At 47.5% G+C, this 22,377-nt stretch overlaps 1 protein-coding gene across 2 annotated transcripts in view; it reads right to left on the reverse strand.

Moving 5' to 3' along the window:
• Window positions 1-2,130: 2,130 nt before the first annotated feature.
• tlcd3a (TLC domain containing 3A) overlaps window positions 2,131-22,377 on the reverse strand; it is a 50,552-nt gene continuing 30,305 nt past the window's right edge. For both annotated transcript variants that reach the window (XM_033045622.1, XM_033045621.1), the window contains exons 4-6: window positions 21,170-21,371; window positions 5,426-5,521; window positions 2,131-3,250 (exon numbers count right to left, since the gene is read on the reverse strand). In XM_033045622.1, coding sequence (XP_032901513.1) covers window positions 2,999-3,250; window positions 5,426-5,521; window positions 21,170-21,371 — 550 coding nt within the window. In that variant the 3' untranslated portion in view covers window positions 2,131-2,998. The remainder of the gene's footprint in view (window positions 3,251-5,425; window positions 5,522-21,169; window positions 21,372-22,377) is intronic.

The following is a 22,377-nucleotide window of genomic DNA, read 5'->3' on the forward strand; positions in this document are numbered from 1 at the left end:
ATTCATTAGAGTGGTAGCACTGGGGAGTTAAGTGTCTGTTGCATTATTAACTCTGTATCTCTGACACTCTCGCTGGCTGATGATCAATAAAGCTTGAGTTGGTTTACTTAACCTACTGTGAGTTGTCTGTTTTTAGAAATGAACCTTAACACTTGGAGCGCAGGAGGATGAGGAGTGATCTTATAGAGGTGTATAAAATCATGAGAGGACTAGATCGGGTAGTTGCACAGTCTCTTGCCCAGAGTAGGGGAATTGAGGAGCAAAGGACATAGGTTTAAGGTGAAGTGGTAAATATTTAGTCTAACTCCTTGTTTAATATCCTTTGTCTTTTTTGTCTTCTTTTGTCACCTTTTCATCTCTGGCCTTTGTCCACCCATTCTGTGCTGTATCTCTAAAGTTAACTAAGGGTGAGCACAGTGATGCAGCAGTGGAGTTGTTGCCTTACAGCGCCAGAGATCCTTGTTCAATCTGACTGCAGATGCTGTCTTTACGGAGTTTGCATGTTCTCCCCGTGACCTGCGTGGGGTTTCTCCGGGATCTCCGATTTCCTCCCACACTCCAAAGACGTACAGGGTTGTTGGCTAATTGGCTTGGTGTAATTGTAAGGTGTCCCTAGTGTGTGTAGGATAGTGTTAATGTACGGGGATCATTGTTGGCGTGGACTCAGTGGACCGAAGGGCCTGTTTCCACGCTGTATCTCTAAACTAAACTAAACTAAATTTATCGTCATAGAACCTGGAAACAGACCCAATGTGCCCATATTCCCACCGGCCTGCATTTGGTCCACATCCCTCTAAACTTAAACGAAACCCTTTTTCAGAGTCCAAATAAGCCTGAGCAATGGGTCAGGCAGCATCTGTGGAGAGAACATACAGATATCTATTCCACAGTTGCTGCCTGACCTGCTGAGAACAAGATTCAATAATAATAATGGATGGGATTTATATAGCGCCTTTCTAATACTCAAGGCGCTTTACATCGCATTATTCATTCACTCCTCAGTCACACTCGGTGGTGGTAAGCTACTTCTGTAGCCACAGCTGCCCTGGGGCAGACTGACGGATGCGTGGCTGCCAATCTGCGCCTACGGCCCCTCCGACCACCACCAATCACTCACACACATTCACACACAGGCAAAGGTGGGTGAAGTGTCTTGCCCAAGGACACAACGACAGTATGCACTCCAAGCGGGATTCGAACCGGCTACCTTCCAGTCGCCAGCCGAACACTTAGCCCATTGTGCCATCTGTCGTCCCATTCAAGAGAGTTTATTGTCATGTGTCCCAGATAGGACAATGAAATTCTTACTTTGCTTCAGCACAACAGAACATAGTAGGCATGAATACAGAACAGATCAATGTGTCCATATACTATTGAATATATATATAGTTCCTCCAGTACTTTGTGTTTTTTCGCGATTCCAGCGTCTGCAATCTCTGTGGTTAAGATAGATGGATGGCTTTATTCCCTCTGGATTCATATTTCTGACCAATACTATTGATTCACCTTAAAGAATAGATACCATTAATTGTGAGTTTCAGAAATGCTTGGAAGGTCAATCTTTTTAAAGAAAGAAATAAAATGTTATTTAAGATGGCGCAGTGGTAGAGCTACTGCCTCACAGCGCCAGAGACATGAGTTTGATCCTGACTGCGGGTGCTGTCTGTATGGAGCTTGTATGTTCTCCCTGAGACCCGTGAAGGTTTTCACCGAGATCTTCGGTTTCATCCCACACTCCACAGACATATGAGTTTATAGGTTAATCGGCTTGATATAAATGTAAAATTGTCCCCAGTGTGTGTAGTGTTGATGTGCGGGGATATCTGGTCAGTGCGGACTCGGTAGGCCCAAGGGCATGTTTCCACGCTGTATCTAAACTAAACTAAACTAAACTTATAGAGTCATGGAGCATGGAAACAGGGCTAACGTGCCCATACCGGCCAACATGCCCCATCTACACTAGTCCCACCTGCCTACATTTGGCCCACATCCCTCTAAACCTGTCCTATCCATGTACCTGTCTAAATTTTCCTTCGACGTTGCCATGGTAACAGCCTCAACTAACTCCTCTTGGCAGCTCTTTCCATAAACCCGCCACCCTTTGCGTGGAAAAAGTTACGGAAAAGTGAATTTGATTTATAAAAATATTTATTATCAATTATCACAAAAAAAGTTTAAACTGCATAGATCCGAGTTTATATCCACGAGCCTCCACCATCTTAAGTCTAAGCTGGTGAAAGACTGGTTTATAACTTTAAAAACAACTTTAAATTTGCTGCTACAGAATTATTGAAATCAACACAATGCAAATGGAGGTAAATTCATCGGCCCTGATTATTGTCAGGAAGCTGGTATCAAGAATTCAAGTGCTGACTTTCTGATGAATGTCTCCAAACAATGATCCCAACACAACAATGACACAGCATGAAATACTGGAGAAGTAGAAGTAACTGGTCACACTTGAACAGGTAGACAAAATGCATCGGATGCTGGCTTACACCGAAGATAGACCCAGAATGCTGGAGTAACTCAGCGGGACAGGCAGCATCTCTGGAGAGAAGGAATGGGTGATGTTTCAGGTCGAGACACTTCTTCAGACTGCGAGTCAGGGGAGAGGGAGACACGGAGATATGGAAGGGTAAGGAAAATGTTGACTAGAATAGAATTGATCTTGGCCCCCCCTTTGATCTCTCGTTTTCACACTTTACCCTTCCATATCTGTCAGGTCCCTCTGTCTGGAGACAGAGCTCGGGCCAAGAGGAGCCGGTGACCATGGCAACGCCCATGACCACGGCAACCATCGATCGTGGTGCCCTGCGGTACCCAAGGTGAAGAGGGGTCTCGACCCGGAACCTCACCCGTTCCTTCTCTACAGAGACGCTGCCTGTCCCGCTGAGTTACTCCAGCGTTTTGTGTCTAACTTGAACAGGTGGTCCCCGGCTCCCATGCGGGAGTGCAGGGAATGCCGATGGTGCCGGGGGGGAATCCAGCCGCGGGCTCACTCGACCTTGACGATCTTCACTGCCTTCTTGACGATTAGAGTGAGCCAGTGGAGCTGCAGGGCCATGATCAGGCCGTTGGCCACGGTGCAGTGCCAAGGGATGTGGAACGGCACCCTGTAGGCCGGGATGCCGTACTGCCGGCCGTAGGCCCAATACATGAAGGGGAACACCAGGATCCGGCAGACGAAGAAGGTCACCAGAACCATGATTCCGTTGATCTTGTACAGCATCGTGTCCTGCTTCTTCAACTGTTGGTAACGGTAAAAAGAGTTTATTACCCATCTTCTACAAAAGCGTGTATAAAATCATGAGAGGAATAGATCAGGTAGACACAGAGAATCGAAAAGAGCAGGCTGGGACTCTGTGCCTTAAAAGATAGCTTTCAAGAGAGAGCTAGATAGGGCTCTTAAAAATAGCGGAGTCATAAGGTCATAAGTGATAGGAGTAGAATTAGGCCATTCAGCCCATCAAGTCTACTCCGCCATTCAATCATGGCTGTTTTATCTCTCCCTCCTCCGTCAGGGGATATGGGGAGAAGGCAGGAACAGGGTACTGATTGGGGATGATCAGCCATGATCACATTGAATGGCGGTGCTGGCTCGAAGGGCCAAATGGCCTGCTCCTGCACCTATTGTCTATTGTCTATTAAAGCACAGGAGGATGAGGGGAGATTTTATAGAGGTGTATAAAATCATGAGAGGAATAGATCGGGTAGACGCACAGAATCTCTTGCCCAGAGTAGGGGAATCGAGGACCAGGGGACATAGGCTTAAGATGAAGGGGGAAAGATTTAATAGGAATCTGAGGGGTAACTTTTTCACACAAAGGATGGTGGGTGTACGGAACGAGCTGCCGGATGAGGTAGTTGAGGCTGGTACTATTGCAACTTTTAAGAAACAATCAGACAGGTACATGGATAGGACAGGTTTAGAGGGAAATGGGCCAAATGCAGGCGGGTGAGACTAGTTTGGATGGGACATGTAGGCTGGTGTGGGCAAGTTGGGCTGAACTTGTGACTAGAGTGAGGAGGGCCATCGGACAGCTACATGGCGGGGCTGTCGGGAACGATGGGGGGGGGGGGGACCCAGTGGAGGAGGACGACCCGGCTGGGGGAGGCACCTAGAACGAAAGGGGGAAGCAGCGGGGAACAATGGGGGCCCTGGCAGGGGGTCCGCCAAGATGGAGAGGGGACCCGGTGGGGGGGAAGGCACGATGCTCGTGTGGCAGATAGGACTGTACGGTGAACTTTTGTATGGTCTGCTGCATGATTTAACCTGGTTGTACGCAACACAGAGCTTTACTGCATGAATCTGAGGGGTAGCGTAGGTACGTGATATCTGTTTATTTGTTTATTTTATTAGAAGCAATTGTACAAGGAGAAAGTAATCGACATAACAATTATATAATTTTCGTACAGCTTCAGTTTTAACATTTTATAAACTAATACATAAATCGGAAAAAAGAAATAAGGAAAGAAGGGAAAGGAAGAAGAAAGGAAAAGGAAAAGAAAGAATTTCAAAAAAGATACGTAAAAGAAAAAAGAAAAACCTCTGAACTAACGAAGAAGTGAAAAAAAAAAAGCGGAGATATGTCCCACTACCCTTCCCTACGCCCGCTCACCCGACCCGGAACGTGATATTAAAGTATGATTGAATTATAGAGCAGTACAGCACAGGAACAGGCCCTTCAGCCCACAATGTCTGTGCCCAACATGATGCCAAGACCATCTCTTATCTGCCTGCACATGATCCATATCCCTCCATTCCCTGCATATCCATGTGCCTATCCACAAGTCTATTTCATGCCACCACCCCTGGCAGTGCGTTGCAAACACACACCACCCTCTGTGGTTTTTTTTAAACTTGTCCTGCACATCTCCTTGAAACTTTGTCCTGTGTGTCAGGCACCCACCCCCTCTCCATGGTTTAAAACAATCCCCCCCCCCCCCCCGCACATCTCTTTAGTTCAGCACGGAAACAGACCCTTCGGCCTGTCGAGTCCATGCTGATCATTGATCATCCGTTCACTCTCATTCTATGTTATCCTATTCTCTCATACACTCCCTGATCACCGCAGGCAATTCACTGAGGCCAATTAACCTACAAACCTTGGGATGTGGGAGGAAATCGGAGCACCGGAAGGAAGCCCCTATGGCCACAGGGAGAACGTGCAAACTCCACACAGACAGCACCTGAGGTCAGGATTGAACCTGGGTCTCTGGCGCTGTGAGGCAGCGACTCTACCCGCTGTACCGTCCCTGTGCTGTCTCCTTTAAACCTTGCCCCTCACAACTTCAAGCTGTGCCCCTCTGGCATTTGCCATTTCCCTCCTGGGATACAGGTTCTGACTGCCTACCCATTGCCTGATCTTGTATCAACACTCTGCAACATTTGTTTTCCACTTCATCTGTCAACGATACAAACCTGGCGAAGTATTTTGGCAAGAGACACGAACGGCGTGCTCATTTCTGCCAGGAGTAGACATCCCAGGAAGAAATCTCCGAGGCCCTTCCTATAAAACTGAACGTTGGGGAAAAAAAAACATTCTTGTTAAGAGTCAGAGTCACACAGCATGGAAACAGGCCCTTCAGTCCATCACAGCCCCACCATCGAAGGGATCTACAGGAGTCGATGCCTCAAAAAGACAGCCAGCATCATCAGCGACCCACACCACCCTGGCCACGCACTCATTTCACTCTTGGCATCGGGAAGAAGGTACAGGAGCTTGAAAACCGTGACCATTATGTTCAGGACTAGCTTCTTCCTAAAAACCATCAGGCTCTTGTACACGACACAACACTATCTAAACTGCAAACTATGTACTGTCTTGGTTACACTAAAGACTCTGGGCTTTTTGTGGTAATATTGGGTTGTTTTAGGTTATTGAGTCTTGTTATCCTCGATTATTGTGTTTACTGACCTGTTAGACCGGTTACATCGTGGAAACAGGCCCCTCAGCCCAACATGCCCCATCTAAACGTCCCACCTGCCAGCGTTGGGCCCACATCTCTCTAAACCTGTCTTATCCATGTACTTGTTTAATGTAACTTAAAACGTTATGATAGTACCTGCCTCAACTAACCCCTCTGGTGGATTCTTCCTTAACTTCTAGAAGCAGAATTAGGCCATTTGGCCCATCAAGTCTACTCCGCCATTGAATCATGGCTGATCTATCTTTGCCTCTCAATCCCATTCTCCTGCCTTGCCCCCTGACACCTCCCTGCACCCTTTATGTAAAAACAAAAGTTACCCCTCAGGTTCCCATTAAATCACCCCCCCCCCCCCCTCCCCGTAAACCTGTCACCTATTGTGCTGCTGCACACTAAAGGGCCTGCCCCACTTGGGCATCATTTGCACGTCGCGCAGATGGCGCGCAAAGATTTTGTACATCCCAAAATCCTGGGGTGCAGCACGCGACTGCCTAGGTCACCATGCACCATGCGTGCGTAATGCGCAACATGCGCGCATCACGACACGCGCGTCGTGACGCGTAAATGACGCTCAAGTGGGACAGGCCCTTAAGAATGTCATTGTTCTGTTTTCAGCACATATGACAATTAAACATCTTTGACCCATCCATGCCAACCAAGATGCCCATCGAAGCCCGTCCCATTTGCCCGCCTTTGCCTCATATCCCTCTACACCTTTCCTATCCATGTACCTGTCCAAATGTCTTTTAAATGTTCATATTACACGTGCCTCAACCACTCATTCCATATATGTGGCCCTTTTTGGTAAAAAGGTTGTTCCCTGGACTCCTATTAAATACTTTCTCCTCTCACCTTAAACCTATGTCCATTTGTTCATTATTCCACCATCTTTGGGTAAAAGACTCTGTGAATTTATCTTTATATGTGCCCCATATGAGATTTCCGAGGCTGTTACCAGAATTTGAGGATCTGAGCAATGGGAGAGGTTGGGCAAGCACCTGGAGGCACGGTGGCGCAGCAGTGGAGTTGCTGCCTTGCAGCGCCAGAGACCCGGGTTCGAACCTGACTACGGGCGCTGTCTGTATGGAGTTTGTACGTTTTCCCCATGGCCACGTGGATTTTCTCCGGGTGGTCCGGTTTCCTCCTACACTGCAAAGACGTACAGGTTTGTAAAATTGCCCCTTGTGTTAGTGTGCGGGTATCACTGGTCGGCGCGGGCTCGATGGGCCGCAGGGAGTGTTTCCGTGGTGTATCTCCAAAATTGAACAAAAACAATTCACCTGATCCCAGCTGTGTGGATCTGACCCAGGCATCCTTTTGTATTGTGACCACAGCCTGGCATCCATAGTACCTCCTCGAGCCAGGAGCATCCACATTACCTTCACTCTGACACGAACATGCAGCCCCTGAACTCTCGCTCAGGCGCCAACTCTCAGACACCTCCTCCTACTTATCCTTGGACCATGACCATGACCCCACACACGAGCACCAGGCCACCATCTCTAGCACAATCACCGACTTCATCACTTCCGGCTCCCTGCCTCCCCAGCCTCCAACCTCATCGTTCCCCAGCCCCGCACGGCCCGATTTTACCTTCTCCCCATAATCCACAAACCTGACTGTCCTGGCAGACCCATTGTTTCTGCTTGTTCGTGTCCCACCAAACTTATTTCCACACACTCCATCCTATCCCCCCCCCCCCACTGGTCAAACCCCTCCCTACCTATGTTCAAGACACCTCACACGCTCTTCGTCTCCTCCATGACTTCCGTTTTCCAGGCCCCCATTCCCTCATCTTCACCATGGATGTCCAGTCACTCTACACCTCCATCCCCCACCAGGAGGGTCTTAAAGCCCTCCGTTTCTTCCTCGACCACAGAACCAACCAATCCCAGTCTACTGATACTCTCCTCTGCCTAGCGGAGCTGGTCCTTAACCTTAACAACTTTTCGTTAGACTCCTCACATTTCCTCCAAATCCAAGGCGTAGCTATGGGCCCAAGCTATGCCTGCCTCTTTGTAGGGTACGTCGAAGACTCCTTGTTCGAGGCGTACCATGGTCCTATCCCCGATCTCTACCTCCGCTACATCGACGACTGCATTGGTGCTACCTCCTGCACCCATGCTGAATTCACTGACCATCCATTTCACCACTAACTTCCATCCGGCACTCAAATTCACCTGGACCTTTTCCGACATCTCCTTACCGTTTCTAGACCTCACTATCTCTATCACAGGTAACGGACTACTGACCGACATCTACTACAAACCCACTGACTCCCATGGCTATCTGGACTCCACTTCTTCCCACCCTGCTTCCTGTAAGGACTCTATCCCCTACTTCCAATTTTTCCTTCTGCGCCGAATCTGCACCCAGGATGAGGTGTTCCAAACCAGGGCATCGGAGATGTCCTCATTCTTTAGGGAACGGGCTTTCCCCTCTTCGACTATAGATGAGGCTCTCACCAGGGTCTCTTCTATACCCCATAACTCTGCTCTCACTCCCCAATCTCCCACTCGTAACAAGGGCAGATTCCCCCTTGTCCTCACCTTCCACCCTACCAGCCGTCACGTACAACAAATAATCCTCCGACATTTTCGCCACCTCCAACGGGATCCCACCACTGGCCACATCTTCCCATCTCCTCCCCTGTCTGCTTTCCACAGAGACCGCTCCCTCCGTAACTCCCTGGTCAATTCGTCCCTTCCCACCCAAACCACCCCCTCCCCGGGCACTTTCCCTTGCAACCGCAGGAAATGCTACACTTGTCGCTTTACCTCCCCCCTCGACTCCATTCAAGGACCCAAGCCATCTTTCCAGGTGCGGCAGAGGTTCACCTGCACCTCCTCCAACCTCATCTATTGCAACCGCTGCTCTAGGTGTCAGCTGCTCTACATCGGTGAGACCAAGCGCAGGCTTGGCGATCGCTTCGCCCAACACCTCCGCTCAGTTTGCGTTAACCAACCTGATCTCCCGGTGGCTCAGCACTTCAACTCCCCCTCCCATTCTGAGTCCTGTCCTGGGCCTCCACAATTGCCAGAGTAAGTCCCACCGCACATTGGAGGAGCAGCACCTCATATTTTGCTTGGGTAGTTTACACCCCAGCGGTATGAACATTGACCTCCCATTTCAGGTAGTCCCTGCTTTCTCCTCCCCTTCCCAGCTCTCCCACGGCCCCACTGTCTCCACCTCTTCCTTTCTTCTTCCCGCCCCCCCACCCCCCCACGTCAGTCTGAAGAAGCGTCTCGACCCGAAACGTCACCTATTTCCTTCGCTCCATTGATGCTGCCTCACCCGCTGAGTTTCTCCAGCATTTTTGTCTACCTAACCTCTCCCTCTCTCACTTTTAAAAGCCTCTCACTTGCTGGACATTGTCAGCTACTTGACACTAGATACTTGATTAGTACGGGTGTCAGGGGTTACAGGGAGCAGGCAGGGGAATGGGGTTGTGAGGGAATGATAGATCAGCCAGGATTGAACGGCAGAGTAGACATGAAGGGCTGAATGGCCTTATTCTGCTCCTATAACGTATGAACATGATATCCCTTTGCCCAATCTCCCGCGTCAAACATTGTACGCTGATTTGCCTGTATTTTGGCAAACAAAACAGGGGGTTAAACTTTAATGGAATTGGCTGGTCCTTGGTTTGAAACGAAGCCAAAACAGTGGGAGCATTGTTTTTTAACTCTCATTTCCTCAACAACCTCAGCCAACATAATGCATTTGGAATTGTGCACAGACCCACCCAAACTCTCAATCAGTCCACCTTAATCAGTATGATCTTATGAATAGATTTGTATAGTTTAATTCAAATTTGATGTTTAGTTCAGAGATGCAGCATGCAAACAGATTCTTCGGCTCACCGAGCTAGTTCCACATTATCTCACTTTCTCATCTACTCCCTACACACTAGTGGCAAGGCTTTTTAAAACGGAGGCTAATTAACCTACAAAGCCGCCCAACTTTGGAGGAAGTAGCATTATTATTGTCATTCCATTTGTTTATTTGTCCTGCCAGAGTTTTAGACTTTAGAGAAACAGTGCGGAAACAGGCCCTTCTGCCCACCAAGTGCGAGCCGATCACTCCTATCCTACACACACCAGGGACAATTTACAACTTACAGTAGCCAATCAACCTACAAATTTGTATGTCTGGAGTGTGGGAGGAATCCGGAACACCAGGAGAAAACCCACGCAGGTCACGGGGAGAAGTTACAAACTCTGTACAGACAGCACCCATGGTCAGGATGGAACCCCTGTCCCTGGCGCTGTGAGGCAGCAACTCTACCGCTGCGCCACTGTTCATACTGTTGGGTTGCACCCATTCCTCCGACTACACTGACTATTCCATTCCTCCCCCTTTCCTCTGGCTTCACATTTCATGCCTTAACTTACAGCCCTTTCTCTTATTTTCATCTCTGGCTTTGACCTCCCATCTAACAATTAATCCCCCCTCACCTGCATCCACCTATCACTTGCCAGGTTCTGTCCCACCTCCACCTCTCTTCCAGCTTTCTCCCTCCCCCCGCCCCCAACCACAATCAGTCTGAAGGGACCTGACCTGCTTATCCATATTCCTCCAGAGGTGCTTCCTGACTCCAGCACTTTGTGCCTTTTTTTTAAGTAAATCAGCACCTGCAGTTCCTTCTGTCTACGTTTTACCCTTCCACGGACGCTGCCTGACCCGCTGGTTTACACCAGCACCTTGCGTTCAGACTTTAGAGATACAGCTCGGAAACAGGCCCTTCACCCCATAGAGTCTGCACTGACCAGCGATCACCCCATACACTAGCACTATCCTACACACTAGGGACAACTTATGGACCTGTCCCACTTAGGTGACATTTTAGGCGAGTGCAGGAGACTGCGCTCGCCACATGGTCGCCACATGTTCGCTGGGGGTCTCTGGTGAGTCTCCTTCACGGGTCGCGAGGAGTTCCCGCATTCTGGGAACTAGTCGCGGCCTCAGAATGGTCGCCGCAAATTTTTCAACATATTGAACATTTTCTCCGACCAAAGATTTCGTGGCAATGGAGAAAATCAATAATCCTGTAGTCGTAGGTGTAGTTGTAGTGGGGTCGCCATGTAGTTATGGGTAAGCGAGGTAGTCGTAGGTAGTTTTAGTTAATTGCCTTTACTGACCGGTCATTTTCATTGGCTCATTGGGGGAAAAAAACATAAGCAGGGGTTTTCAGAACGGAGGATAAACGACCGGTAATGTTAAATGTCCGCCGAACTTCACAGCTGCGTATCTCTGGCTTATTAAACGTTATCTGGCTTCTTAAAAGTGTCTCCACTCCTTCTCTCCCCTTCTCTTCTCCCCTCCACCATACACTGTGCTAGCCGTCTTAATTACAGCGCCAACCTTCCTGTTCATCGCAGTGTGTGTCTGTATCACCTTGGCTTTGCACCGTGTGAATTTCAGACAGCGCTCCCCCCGCTTGCGTGTGCGTGCGTGTGTGCCTCTGACAGTCACTGGCACTCTGCTGAAAAATCCCCTAAGTGGGACAGGCCCATTACAATGTTTACTGAAGCCAACTTGCCTCTAAACCTGTACGTCTTTAGAGTGTGGGAGGAAACCGGAGCACCCGGGGAAAACCCACGCGGTCACGGGGAGAACGTACAAACTCCGTATACCCGTAGCCAGATCTCTGGCGCCGTGAGGCAACAACTTTACCACTGCGCCACCGTGCTGCCCTCTTGCAGCATTTGCAGATGTCTCTATTTTGATTCATGATCCCTCTCCCTCTCTGATCTCTGCCTGTGGCCTCGAGTGATGTTACAACACCACCCAGCATAGACTGAAAGGCCCACACCGCACTCAAGCTACAGCTTGCAGGACTCAACACCAAATCTTGAATTCTCCAACTTGCGCTAACTTGCTCTGTCTTACTGTTTGTATAAGGAGTGTTTGTGTGGGACAGCACAGTGGCGCAACAATAGAGTTGCAGCCTGACAGCGCCAGATACCCGGGTTCGATCCTGACCTCGGGTGCTGTCTGTATGTGGAGTTTGTACCTTCTCCCTGTGACAGCGTGGGTTTCCTCCGGGTGCTGCAGTTTCCTCCCACATCTCATAGACGTGTGGCTTTGTAGTGACTTGTAACTTGGCCTCTGTGGGAAAAGTAATTGCCCCTAGCTTGTAGGATGCAAAAGTGGGATGCATCCCACATATAAATACATATATATGTGTTTAAGAAGGAAATGCAGATGCTGGAAAATCGAAGGTACACAAAAAAGCTGGAGAAACTCAGCGGGTGCAGCAGCATTTATGGAGCGAAGGAAATAGGCAACGTTTCGGGCCGAAAGTCCGAAGAAGGGTTTCGGCCCGAAACGTTGCCTATTTTCTTCGCTCCATAGATGCTGCTGCACCCGCTGAGTTTCTCCAGCTTTTTTGTGTACCTTTGTGTATATGTATACATGTATATACACACACACAACTACCTACAGTTTTTGCTGTTTACTATGGTGTTCACAGAGTACTGTGGTTACATATATATTGTGCTGCTACAAATAAGGATTTCATTGTTCCGTTTCGGGACATAAGACAATGTCTTTACTCTAGAGTCCAGAGCCGCTTTATGACACTACGAGGCCTCTCCCACTCCAGGAGTCCACCTGGCTCTCTGCAATTTGCTGTGAAGTGTAACATGGAACAGTACAATAGGTCTGAAGAAGGGTCTCGACCCGAAACATCACCCATTCCTTCTCTCCAGAGATGCTGCCTGACCTGCTGAGTTACTCCAGCATATTGCATCTATCTTCAGTTTAAACCAGCATCTGCAGTTCCTCCCTCCACATAGAACAGTACTGCACAGGAACATTTCACAGCCCATTTCTATGGCTGATCGATATCCCGCTCAATACTTTTAACTGGCATTTTTACTGCGTATTATTGGGTAAGCAGAGATTGATAGATTCGTGATTAGTACGGGTGTCAGGGGATGATGGGGAGGAGGCAGGAGAATGCGGTTGAGAGGGAAAGATAGATCAGCCATGATTGAATGGCGGAATTGATGGGCCTGCTCCAATGCCTTTCTTTGCCACCTATCTACTTGTGTTGCCACTTTCAGAGATAATGGACTTGATCCCCAACACCCCTCTGTACATCTGTGTTGCTGAGGGCATTGCCATTAATTCCCCCTTGCATTCGACCATCCGAAGAGCAACAACTACACATGCTCGGATTAAATTCCATCTGCCATTTCCCCGTATTTCTGTAGCTGATCTCTATCCCTCTGTATACTTTGGCAGCCTTCCTCACAGTCTGCGACTCCAGCAATCTCAGCGTCATCTACAAACCCACTCACCGCCATGTCCACGTTTACGTCTGAGACAGTGATGTACAAGATGGATGTGAATGATTAAATAATACATTTCTGAATGGGGCTATGGTTTACAATTTGGCAGAGTAGCTACTTAATGCCAGAACAGACACAAGAGACCACCCCCTCTCATCACCTGTATCCACCTATCACTTGCCCAGCTTTGTCCTCTCCTCACCCCTCTTTTCCAGCTTTCTCTCCCGTAAGGGCGGCACGGTGGCGCAGCGCTAGACTCGCTGCCTCACAATACCTGAAACCCGGGTTCGATCCGACTACGGGTGCTGTCTCTACAGAGTTTGTACGTTCTCCCAGTGCCCTGCACGGGTTTTCTCCAAGATCTTCGGTTTCCTCCCACACTCCAAAGACGTACATTTTTGTAAGTGAATTGGCTTGGTATAAACATAAATTGTCCCTAGTGAGTGTAGGATGGTGTTAATGTGCGGAGATCGCTGATCGGCATGGATTTGGTGGGCCAAAGAGCCTGTTTCTGTGCTGTATCTCTAAACGAAACGAAACTATAATTACCCATAGATTTCAGTAAGGCGTTGGACAAGGTTCCACATGGTAGGCTGCTCTGGAAGGTTAGATCGCATGGGATCCAAGGAGAGATAGCTGAATGGATACTGTAGGAAAAAAGCTTCATGGGAGAAAGCAGAGGGTGATGGTGGAAGGATGCTTCTCGGACTGGAGGCCTGTGACTAGTGGTGTGCCTCAGGGTTCGGTGCTGGGCCCGTTACTGTTTGTCATCTATATTAATGATTTGGATGAGAACATACAGGGCAAGATCAGCAAGTTTGGAAATGATAAAAAAAAGTGGGTGGTTTTGCAGATAGTGAAGATGGTTGTGAAAGATTACAGCAGGATCTGGATCGATTGGCCAGGTGGGCTGAGGAATTTAATACAGAGAACTGTGAGGTGTTGCATTTTGGGAAGTCTAATAAGGGCAGGACCTACACATTGAATGGTAGTCCTCTGGGTAGTGTTGTAGAGCAGAGGGATCTAGGAGTGCAGCTGCATGGTTCCTTGGAGGTCAAGTTGCAGGTAGATAAGGTGGTCAAAAAGGCTTCTGGCACATTGGCCTTCATCAGTCAGAGCATTGAGTACAGAAGTTGGGAGGTCATGTTGCAGTTGTATAAGATGTTGATGAGACCACATTTAGAATATTGGGTTCCGTTCTGGGCACCATGTTATAGGGAAAATATTGTCAATCTTAAAAGGATTCAAAGATTTACGAGGATGTTGCCAGGACTAGAAGGTGTGAGCTATAGGGAGAGATTGAGTAGGCTGGGTCTCTATTCCTTGGTGCATAGGAGGATGAGGGGTGATCTTATAGAGGTGTATAAAATCATGAGAGGAATAGATTGAGTAGATGCACAGAATCTCTTGCCCAGAGTAGGGGAATCGAGGACCATAGGTCATAGGTTCAAGGTGAGGGGGAAAAGATTTAATAGGAATTTGAGGGGTAACCTTTTCACACAAAGGGTGGTGGGTGTATGGAACAAGCTGCCGGAGGAGATAGTTCAACGTTTAAGAAAGAGTTAGAGAGGTACATGGATAGGACAAGTTTGGAGGGATATGGACCAAGCGCAGGCAGGTGGGACTAGTGTAGCTGGGACATGTTGGCCGGTGTGGGCAAGTTGGGCCGAAGGGCCTGTTTCCACACTGTATCACTCTATCTGTGACTGTAAACTACATGTCAAAAGGAGAGTCTCAACGTGAAAAGTCGCCTGTCCATTCCTTCCACAGGCTGCCTGACCCGCTGAGTTCCTCCAGCACTTTGTTTTTCTTAAATATAAATATGTGTCCAGACCAAATAGGGACCAGGTTTTGTTGAATGCATGCAAGTCTCATACCTTGGGTTAATACTAATGAATATGCCATGGTTTTTACTATGAAGGGTCCATCTCCAGTTTGAAAGGATGAAAATGTGCGTTCTCTTATTTATCAATTTCCACAAAATCCCACAAAATGCATGCAACAATTTTTAATTTTCCAGCCGCCCAAGTACTGTAAACACTTGGTAATAACCTAAGAATTTTGGCTCGCATGAAGATAATAATATTGCTTTTTGGATGAGAGAGTCCCTTGTTATTTGTCAGCTTGGCTGCGTTCCCATCCCACGGGTCTGAGCCGCTGCAGGTTCAAACGCTAGTCCAGGGGTGAGGCATGCAAACTCCGCTATCAGTTCTGGCACACTGTCGCTGGCGCAATACTTGCGTTCCAGGGATACGTTAAAACATGCCCCATCAGCTTGCCCCCCTTGTTCACGAGCATGTTCAGAGAACATTGATTTAAGTTCAGTTTAGTTTGTACACCCAGCGTGGAAACAGGCCCTTCGGCCCAGCAGAGGCCGCGTCGACCATCGATCACCCCGCACACTAGCACCATCCTACACACATTTTACAATTTTTATCGAAGCCAAATTGACCTACAAACCTGTATGTCTTTGGAATGTGGTAGGAAACCGAAGCACCCGGAGAAAACCCACGCAGGTCACAGGGAGAACGTACAAACACCATACAGGCAGCACCCGTAGTCGGGATCGAACCTGGGTCTCTGTCGGGCATAAGGCAGCAACTCTACTGCTGCGCCAAATTGTCTCTAGTGTGTGTAGGATAGTGTTTAAGAAGGAACTGCAGATGCTGGAAAATCGAAGGTAGGCAAAAGTGCTGGAGAAACTCAGCGGGTGCAGCAGCATCTATGGAGCGAAGGAAACAGGCAACGTTTTGGGCCGAAACCCTTCAGTCTGAAGAAGGGTTTGTGCCCGAAACTTTGCCTATCTCCTTCGCTCCATAGATGCTGCTGCACCCGCTGAGTTTCTCCAGCACTTTTGTCTACCTAGGATGGCGTTAATGAGTGGGGATTACTGGTCGGCGTGGACTCGGTGGGCCAAAGGGCTGTTCTATAAAACTAAAAACTAAACCAAAGTGTCCAGGAAGTCAATAGGATCAAGGAACTTTATTGGGCAATGTGATTTGGCATCAATCTCTTAATGCCAATGAGAGCTAGTGTGGGAATTATAATATATTTTGCCCAGAAAGTGGGAGGGAAAGTGAAGGATGAACAAACTATTCTTCTCAGGAACATGTGTTCTATAACTCCCAATGTCACCGTTCCTGTGTACAGATTTGATAAACCTTCCCGAAATTACACGCTTCCATACCCACCATCTGTAACTAACGCCTCAACACTAGCATTCCAAAACTGCCTCGGCTTTGCTTACACAATAGACAATCTTGTGTAGTTCAGTTTGAACATTTCACTTTTTATACAGCCTTTTATGTTTGGGTTTTACATAGTTCTTTAAAAAAATCTATTTTTCTCAGTACATGTTGGACATGTCTTTGCGGATTATTTCCACTTTGAGAATTGAAGTAACTAATTTTCTCTCCATGTCGTGTCAGCGCCTTGCCAAGGTCCTGTTGATCACTGGAACCCCATCCATACATAGAACACACAACGGTGCCGCACAGGAACTGGCCCTTCAGCCCACTATGTCTGTGCCTCTCCCTCCTCCCCCACTCTGGTCATCCTGCTAGTTTCACTGTTCGCATCCCTTCAATTATCACCTCTTCCACAGCCAACAATGGACCATTGTGGGCTCCACCTTTCCATTGTCATCAGTGATTTGTTCTGAACCCTTTCAAACCTCTAGTTTCCCTCTCCCCCGACTCGCAGTCTGAAGAAGGGTCTTGAACTGAAACGTCACCTATTCCTTTACTCCAGAGATGCTGCCTGACTCGCTGAATTACTCCAGCATTTTGTGTCTATCTTTGGTAGATACATAAACCAGCATCTGCAGTTCCTTCCTACACATGATGCCATGGCCATCGCTTCTGTACCTGCACAAAACCCACATCCCTTTATTCCCTGTATATACATCTGCCTATCCAAGTCTTTTAAATGCCACTAACGTATCAGCCTCCATCACCCCAGACACTCTTAACTCTGTGTGTTAAAGAAAATTGCCCCACACAACTTATTTAAACTTTGTCCCTCTCACTACAAAGCTCTGCCTTCTAGAATTTGATATTTTCTTCCGCCCTGGGAAAAAAGGTTCTGACTGTCTACCCTATCTATGCCTCTTATAACTTGATATATTTCTGTCAGATCTCCCTGCAAACTCCGGCGTTCCAGAGGAAACAATCCAAGTCTGTCCAACCTCTCCCTGTGGCTAAAAGCAACTGATCCACGCATCATTCTGGCAAACCTCCTCTTCACTCTTTATAAAGCCTCCACATCCTTCCTGTAATGGGATGACCAGAACTGTACGCAATACTCCACATACGTCCTAACCAAAGTCCTATAAAGCTGCATCAAGTTGGCACTTTACAGGGGGTGGGGGAGGTGGGAGCTGGAGCATGTTTATTGATTGGCTATTCAGTTGTTGGGGTAGGGTGAAGGGTGATTGATTGAAAGATACAGCATGGAAACAGGCCCTTCGGCCCACTGAGTCCACACCGACCATCGGCCACCTGCTCGCATTAGTTCTGTGTTAACCCACTTCCACATCCACTCTCTTCACACTAGGGGCAATTTACAGCGGGCCAATTCATCTACTTTGGGATATGGGAGGAAACCGGAGCGCCCGGAGGAAACCCAAGCAGCCACAGGGAAAACGTGCAAGCTCCGCACCGACGGCAGCCGAGGTCAGGATCGAACCCGGGTCTCTGTTGCTGTGAGGTAACGGCTCTACCAGCTGTGATGAGATGAGATATGAAGCAAGGAGAAAGGGCAGCTTTGTATAGTGTTACCAATATATTCCAATTCCATTATCCTTCAGCCATTTTCCCTTTGTTAAACCCAACATCTATTTACGCTCCACAAAATTATCTTGCATTCGAAAACATGTTTGTGAAGAAGAGATATTCCAGAACCCACTTACCTGAGATTTGGTTTAGATTAGTTTTGTTTAGAGATACAGCACGGAAACAGGCCCTTCAGCCCACCGACTCTGCACCGACCAGCGATCCCCGCACATTAACACCACCCTACACACACTAGGGACAATTTTAAATTTACACCAAGCCAATTAACCTACAAACCTGCACGTCTTTGGAACGTGGGAGGAAACCGAAGATCTCGGAGAAACTCATGCAGGTCACGGGGAGAACGTACAAACTCCGTACGGACAAGCACCCGTAGTTAGGGTCAAACCCGGATCTCCGGCGTTGTTAAGGGGTTGTCCCACTGTATGAGCTAATTCAAGAGCTCTCCCGAGTTTAACAAAAAAAACAAAGTCGTGGTCAGCACGTAGAATGTACGTAGCGGGTACGTCAGAGCTCGGGACGTCTCTTCGCGGTTCATAACGCTAATGGCAGGTACTCGGGAAACTCATGTAAGCTCATGAAGACTCGTGAAGATTTTTCACCACGTTGAAAAATGTCCACGAGAGCCCCGAGTACCTACGAGCGGCTATTACCGTAATTCTCCGAGTTCGAATCAGGGGAAACTCGGGAGAACTCTTGAATTAGCTCGTACAGTGGGACAGCCCCATAAGGCAGTAGCTCTACCGCTGCGCCACTGTGCTACCCAATCTTTCTAAAGGATTAACCTGGCTCCACATTATTGCTCAGCCACCCTTAAAAGTAACGGCAATCGTGCTCTGCTTGTTATTCTTGCATGCTCCCTTTTGTACATTTGACAATTTAGAATATTTGTTGAATTAAGTTAAATTCTACGTATTAAATAGCTTGGGGAGGGGTGTCTCTTTAATTCCTCAAGTAAATGGAAACAGAAAAGGGGAGGTTTCCTTTCTACACGGAAAATTTCTTGAGACGGGTTTTGACACATTGTGGGTGGACATGGGTTAATCGATCATTGTATCGTGCCAACAACGTAAACTCCCTGACATCAAGAGGCAGCCCTAAAGGAGGGAAATATATCTGCCCCGCGTTTTTTGCCCTTTTCCCTCTCCTATCCATGTACCTGTCTAAATGTCATTTAAATTACTCTGGGATGTCACGGTGGTGCAGCGGTAGAGTTGCTGCCTTACAGCGAATGCTGCGTCGGAGACCCAGGTTCGATCCCGACTACGGGTGCTGTCTGTACGGAGTTTGTACGCTCTCCCCGTGATCGGCGCGAGTTTTCTCCGAGATCTTTGGTTTCCCCCCGCACTCCAAAGACGTACAGATTTGTAGGTTAATTGGCTTGGTAAATGTAAAAATTGTCCCTAGTGGCTGTAGGATAGTGATAATGTGCTGGTCGGCGCGGAACCGGTGGGCCGAAGGGCCTGTTTCCGCGCTGTATCTCTAAACTATAAATAAAGTAAACTAAATGATGTTATAGTCCCTGTCCCTGTCTCAACCGCCTCCTCTGGCAGCTCGTTCCATTCACCCACCACCGTCTGAGGAAAAGGTTCCCCCATTAAATGTTTCCCCTCTCACCTTAAACCCATGTCCTCTGGTTCTTGATTCCCTTACTCTGGGTAAAAGACTATATCCTGTCTATATCCTCAACAAGCAAAGGTAGTCAGAGTCATACAGCACGGAGACAGGCCCTTCGGCCCAACTTGTCCATGCTACCAAGATGCCTCATCTATGTAAGCTAGTCCCATTTGCCCACGTTTGGCCCATATCCCTTTCCAATCCATGTACCAAGTGTCACAGATGGAAACTTAAAAGCTGCTTCTCATGAACTATGAAATGACACTGTACGAGATATAATTTAACACTGGACAGATAGGTGAGGCAAATACATGCATTAGGGACATTGGATTTGAGAGCCACTCTCTACCGAACGCTGAAAAACAGCAGCATAATCAAGGACCAGTCTCACCCTGGCCACTCCCTCTTCTCCCCTCTCCCATCAGGCAAAAGGTACAGAAGTGTGAAAACGCACACCTCCAGATTCAGGGACAGTTTCTTCCCATATAACCATATAACAATGACAGCACGGAAAACAGGCCATCTCGGCCCTTCTAGACTGTGCCGAACACTTACTCTTACCTAGTCCCATCTACCTGCACTCAGACCATAACCCTCCATTCCTTTCCCGTCCATATAACTATCCAATTTATTTTTAAATGATAAAATCGAACCTGCCTCCACCACTTCCACTGGAAGCTCATTCCACACAGCTACCACTCTCTGAGTAAAGAGGTTCCCCCTCATGTTACCCCTAAACTTTTGTCCCTTAATTCTCATGTCATGTCCTCTTGTTTGAATCTTCCCTACTCTCAATGGAAAAAGCTTATCCACGTCAACTCTGTCTATCCCTCTCATAATTTTAAAGACCTCTATCAAGTCCCCCCTTAACCTTCTGCACTCCAAAGAATAAAGACCTAACTTGTTCAACCTTTCTCTGTAACTTAGGTGCTGAAACCCAGGCAACATTCTAGTAAATCTCCTCTGTACTCTCTCTATTTTGTTGACATCTTTCCTATAATTTGGCGACCAAAATTGTACACCATACTCCAGAATTGACCTCACCAATGCCTTGTACAATTTTAACATTACATCCCAACTTCTATGCTCAATGCTCTGATTTATAAAGGCCAGCACACCAAAAGCTTTCTTTACCACCCTATCTACATGAGATTCCACCTTCAGGGACCTATGCACAGTTATTCCTAGATCCCTCTGTTCAACTGCTGTTATCCCGGCTGTGATCAGGCAACTGAACCATCCTATCACCAACCCGAGAGCGATCCTGACCTCCCATCTACCTCATTGGAGACCCTCGGACTATCTGAATGAATGAATGAATGAATGTTTAATTGGATTTTACAGGACGTTATCTAGTTAAACGTTACACCCTTTATCCTGTATCTGTACACTGTGGACGGCTCGATTGTAATCTGACTTACTGCTGACTGGTTAGCACGTAGCAAAAACGCTTTCACTGTACCTCGGTACACGTGACAATAAACTAAACAAAGTAACTAACTAACACAATCAACGAAGGTTAAAACTTACCAATACAATGGGGAAGCAGACAAGGCACAGGGCAAGATGGTGTAGGATAATCAAAGGGTTCTTCTTCAAGAAGCTTGTCACAAAACGGAAGGATGAATTGGACTTTCCATTGTACTTGTACCAGTGACACAGATACATGGCATATATATCATACACCATGTAAGGACTTCCAAACAGTATATAGTCCTTGGAAATCCAATGGCTGGGAACAAAGAACACACGATTAATCTTCAATAATACAATAGTCTTGAAGTATTGTATACATTAGTTTGTTGTGCAATTAGTTTAGTTTGGAGAAACAGCATGGAAACAGGCCCTTCGGCCCACTGAGACCGTGCCGACCAGCGATCCCCATATACAGGCACTATCCTACACACGCACACACACACGAGGGACAATTTACAGTCTATGCTGAAGCCAATTAATATACAAGAAATACAAGCAGATGCTGCTTCACCTGCTCAGTTTCTCCTGCATTTTTGTCTACCTTTGATTTTCCAGCATCTGCAGTTCCTTCTTAAACATAAATGTTTAATTACACCGGCACTTTGTGCCTTTGTTAGTGCTATATGCATCTTGTTCAGTCACTGTCTTTGTATAATCTGCAAACTTGCCCTGTATGTTCTCATCCAAATCATTGATATAGATAACAAACAGTAATGGGCCCAGCACCAAACTCTGAGGCACACCACTAGTCACAGGCCTCCAGTCTGAGAAGCAACCTTCCACTATCACCCTCTGCTTCCTTCCATGAAGCCAATTTTCTATCCATTCAGCTATCTCTCCTTGGATCTAACTTCCCAGAGCAGCCTACCATGCGGCACCTTATCGAATACTTTACTGAAATCCATGTACACAACATCTACAGCTCTGCCCTCATCTACCTTTTGGTCACGTCTTCAAAAAACTCAATCAGATTTGTGAGAAACGACCTCCCACATACAAACCCATGTTGACTATCCCTAATCTGCCCTTGCCCATCCAAACGCCTGTATAACCTATCCCGAAGAATACTCTTGAGTAACTTTCCAACTACAGATGTTAAGCTCACTGGCCTATAGGTCCCAGCATTTTCCCTGCAGCCCTTCTTGCAAAGAGGCACAACATTTGCCATCCTCCAGTCTTCCGGCACCTCTCCTGTATTTAAAGACGACTCGTAAATTTCAACCAGGGCTCCCGCAATTTCCTCTCTAGTTTTCCACAATGTC

Source organism: Amblyraja radiata, chromosome 28 (genome assembly GCF_010909765.2).
Source record: "Amblyraja radiata isolate CabotCenter1 chromosome 28, sAmbRad1.1.pri, whole genome shotgun sequence".
Taxonomy (NCBI): Eukaryota; Metazoa; Chordata; class Chondrichthyes; order Rajiformes; family Rajidae; genus Amblyraja; species Amblyraja radiata.